Source organism: Monoraphidium neglectum, assembly GCF_000611645.1.
Source record: "Monoraphidium neglectum strain SAG 48.87 unplaced genomic scaffold scaffold04155, whole genome shotgun sequence".
NCBI lineage: Eukaryota > Viridiplantae > Chlorophyta > Chlorophyceae > Sphaeropleales > Selenastraceae > Monoraphidium > Monoraphidium neglectum.
The window spans coordinates 1-3,979 of NW_014009474.1; the positions used below are offsets into that span (position 1 = coordinate 1).

At 73.8% G+C, this 3,979-nt stretch overlaps 1 protein-coding gene across 1 annotated transcript; it reads right to left on the bottom strand.

The window, feature by feature from the left end:
* Positions 1-49: 49 nt before the first annotated feature.
* Positions 50-3,126, bottom strand: MNEG_13951 (hypothetical protein; the record flags this gene model as incomplete). The annotated part of the gene is made up of 3 exons (XM_014037577.1): positions 50-70; positions 162-2,246; positions 2,410-3,126. 3 exons carry the CDS (start codon positions 3,124-3,126, stop codon positions 50-52), a joined length of 2,823 nt encoding a protein of 940 aa, XP_013893031.1.
* Positions 3,127-3,979: the final 853 nt, after the last annotated feature.

Sequence of the window (3,979 nt, forward strand, 5' to 3'; positions counted from 1 at the left end):
GCGGAGAGGCGCGCGGCCGCCGCCGCGAGCCGCACAAACCGGGCGTCGCTCAGGCCGCCCAGCCGCGCCCCTGCGGCCCCCCACAGCGCGCCCCCATGCCGCTCCACCCACGCGGCGTCGGGCTGCCAGCCCAGCGCCGCGGCGGCGCAGAGCGAGTTGACCAGAGCCGCGTCGCCCACGGCATACTCGCACGCCGGCGCATCCGCATCTGCCGCGCCGCAGGCGCCCAGCAGCGCCGCGACGACGCTCGACACGTATGCGTGCGACGGCCGCACCCCCATGCCCGCCAGCGCAACGAGTAGACGCGCCAGCCCCTGCGGCGGCAGCTCGCCCAGGCGACCGTGCAGCGCAACGAGCGCCGGCCGCAGCCACCTGGCGCCGGGCCGCGCCTGCAGCCTGGCCAGCGCGCGCAGCGTGGCGACGAGGCTGCGCGCGTCGGCGTCGGGCAGCTTCCGCTGGCTGGCCAAGAGGAAGCTGCCCATCCAGTCCGCTGGGGGGCGGTACCCAAGGGCGGCCAGGGCCCAGGCGGCGCCGGCAAGGGTGCGGGGCGAGGCAGCGGGCAGGGCCGACTGCAGGCGCTGCAGCGCGGCCTGGACCCACGGCGAGGGCGGGCGCAGCCCCAGGCGCGCGGCGGCCCACAGCAGCTGCGCGACCTCTTTGGGCCCGCACACGCCCGCATCTAGCCCGCCGGCGTCAAGCCGCTGCGACCCCTGCTGCTGCTGCTGCTGCTGCTGCTGCTGCTGCTGCTGCTGCTGCTCCTGCTGCTGCTGCCGCAGAGGCGGAGGCCGCTGCTGCAGCAAAGGCAGAGATGCAGCGAGCATCGCGTCGCGCCAGCCAGGGGCCGCCGTGCGCGTATCCAGGCGCGCGCGCGCAAACGCCGCGGCCATGCCTGCCAGCTCGCTGGCCCGCATCCCAGCCATCCGCGGCTGCACTGCACGCGCCAGATCAGCCACAAACACCTGCACTTCCGCCCGCTGCTGCTGCTGCTGCTGCTGCTGCTGCTGTCCCTGCTGCTGCTGTCCCTGCCGCTGCCGTCCCTGCTGCTGCTGTCCCTGCTGCTGCTGTCCCTGCTGCGCCTGCTGGTGCTTGCCTGGTGCAACAGGGCCGCCCGTCTGCGGCACTGCTCGTGGCAGCCGTGCCAACGCACGCAGCGCAGCTATGGCAGCGCCGCCGCCGCTGCAGCCGCCGCCAAGCCACCACTCGACCGGCCGGTGAAGCACAGCGGCGCGCAGCAGTGGCGTCGGCACGGGCCGCCGTGCGCCCCCATACGCTTGAAGCAGCACGACAGCACAGCGGCGGGAAAGCGCCCCGCCCGCGACGCCTGTGCCAATCCCACCGCTGCCGCCGCCGCCTGGCCCGGCCATCCGCGCTATCAAAGCGCCCTCCGCCCACGCCCACCAGCGCTCCCGCGGGCGCCAGCCAAACGCTGCCGCGGCCCACATCAGCCAGACGATGTCCTCCGCCGTGACACCCCCCTGGCTGTCAAGGCCGCTCGCCCCGCCGAACTGCTGCTCCTGCTGCTGCTGCTGCTGCTGCTGCTTCGCATCTGCCACCGCGACCGCATCATACAGCTGTTCGAGCCACGCGTCCGACGGCTGCAGCGCGACCTCTGTGTCGCACGGGCTCGGCAGCAGTGACAGCCGCGACAGCGCAATCGCAAGACCTGCGGCGCGCCGGGCGCGCGCTGCCGCTGCCCGCGCCGCGGCCCCTGGCCTGCCGCGCCAGCCAGCGCCGTCCGCGCCAGCGCCGTCATCGCCGCTGCTGGCGAGGTCGGAGATGACGCACGACCGCGCTGCATGCAGCAGCGAATCGTACCAAAGCGGCGGCGGCACGACCCGCAGGCTTGCGAGCGCAGCAGCTGTGACTGCCAGGTCCTCCGCCGCAAACCACGGGAGCCGCGGCAGCGCGGCGGCGCAGCACGCTTGCGTCCAACGGACGACAAAGGCCCGGCCGCCAGGCAGCGCCTCCTGCTGCGGCTGCGTGGCTCCCCGGCGCCCCGCGCCGTGCGGCTGGTTTTGCTGCCGCCGCCCGTCCTGTCGCCCGTCCTGCCGCTCCTGCTGCTGCTGCTGCTCATGCTCCTGCTCCTGCTGCTGCTGCTGCTCTTGCTCCATCCGCCGCGCGTCCTGCAGCACGAGCAGCGCCTGGTCCCACGCCTGAGGCTGCGCGGCGGGGCAGCTGCGCACGAGCCGCGAGGCCGAGGAGAGCAGCGTCGACAGCTGCCGCGGCGAGCAGAGCGGCAGGAGCGCCTGCGGGTGACAAGGGAGCGCGCGCAGCAGCGATTGAATCAACGATCACTCAACGGCTGGAGTGGTGTTTGTCGGGGTAGCAAAGAGAGACTCAGTGCGCACAGCTTAACCGCCCTGCCAAAGCACGTTGCTGCAGCGCACACGAGCAGGCGCTGCCACCTACCTCGCCGGCCAATAGCACAGCGCGCAGCCAGGGCCATTCAGGACGTGCCCCAAGGTTGGCCAGCGCCAGCAGTGCGCAGGACAGCTCGTAGGGGCCGAAGCGGGCGGCGCCGACTGCCACCGCACGCTCCAGCGCTGCCTGCAGCTCCTGCAGCGCCTGCAGCTCCTGCTGCTCCTGCTGCTGCTGCTGCTGCTGCTGCTGCTGCTGCTGCTGCTGCTGCTGCTGTTCCTGTGCCTGCTGCAGCTGCTCCTGGTCCTGCTGCTGCTGGGCAGCAGCAATGACCTGCTCCCGATCACCTCCATCCTCCAGCCCCTCAGCAGCCCGCCGCCCCCGCCGCAGCAGCACGAGCGCCTGCAGGCCCATCGCCACCTCACGCGGCCCGAGGCGCCCCTCGTCCGCTGCAACGCCCAGCCGCCGCGCGGCGGCGGCCAGCCACGGCCGCGGAACGTCCGCCCCGAACTCGTCCCACAGAACAGCCGCCGCGTGCAGAGAGCGCGCGAGCCCGACAGGCTCATAACGAGGCAGCAGCGGCCCCGACGCGTTGTAATACGCCGCCGCCCAGCCGCTCTCAAGGAGCAGCGCATGCGCGCCGCCGCCGCCGCCGCCGCGCCGCGGCAGCGTGCGCAGCAGCGGTGGCAGCGCGGCGGCGATCGACGCGAGCTCGCGGGGCCACATCGACGCGGCCTTGGCGGTGAGCGCGTCTAGGCACGCCCGCATCCAGTCTGCGCCAGGCTCGGCGCCCACCGCGCCCAGCGCGGGCAGCAGGGTGGCAAAGGTGTACCCCCGGAACCGCGGCAGCCCGAAGGACGCCCGTGCGGCGCGGCAGAGCTCTGACAGCCAGGGGACGCCCGGCCGCAGGCCCAGGCGCGAGAGGGACCACGCCAGGTCAGCGAGCTGGTCCGGCTGCAGCGCATGGAGGTACGGGCCCACCAGCTCGACGCTCGAGCGCCAGGCCGCCGAGACGCCGGCGGCGCTGCCAGCGGCGCGGTGTGCGCGAGCGGCGGCGTGCAGCTCTGACACTATGCGGCTCGCTGAATCGGGCGCGCGCCGAGAGCCGGGGTTTGCGGCGCGGCCGTCGGGCGGCGGCGGCGGCGCAACTGCTGCTGCACCGCCGCCAGGCCCGAGATGCACCGCCGCATCTGGGCTGCCACGCGCCGCGCTGGCGAGCGCGAGCCAGCCGCAGTCTTGCGGGGTAGGGACCGAGCCACCGATGTGGGCCGGCGCCCCAGGGGCACAGGGGGTCTGGGTGGCCCGATCGCCACCGTTGAGGTATGCATGAAGAGGGTGTTGCTGCCTCTCGAGCCGCTGCTCCAGCTGCTGCGCATCCCTCAAGGCCACGCCCTCTCGGCGCGCAAGCTGCGAGGGACGGAGCCGGGCAGCGGCTTCGCCTTCCGCCGCCGTTTGTCCCCCGGTAATGCTGCGCAGCGTCCCATGCCGGCTGCAGAGCGCATGTTGGGCAGTGGGGTGCGTGTCGTGACCATGCAGACAGAGCACGTCGCCCGTCATGTGCAAGCTGGCTGGATCAGACCATGCAGTCGCACCAAAGCGGGGCCAGCAGCTGCGGTGTGGT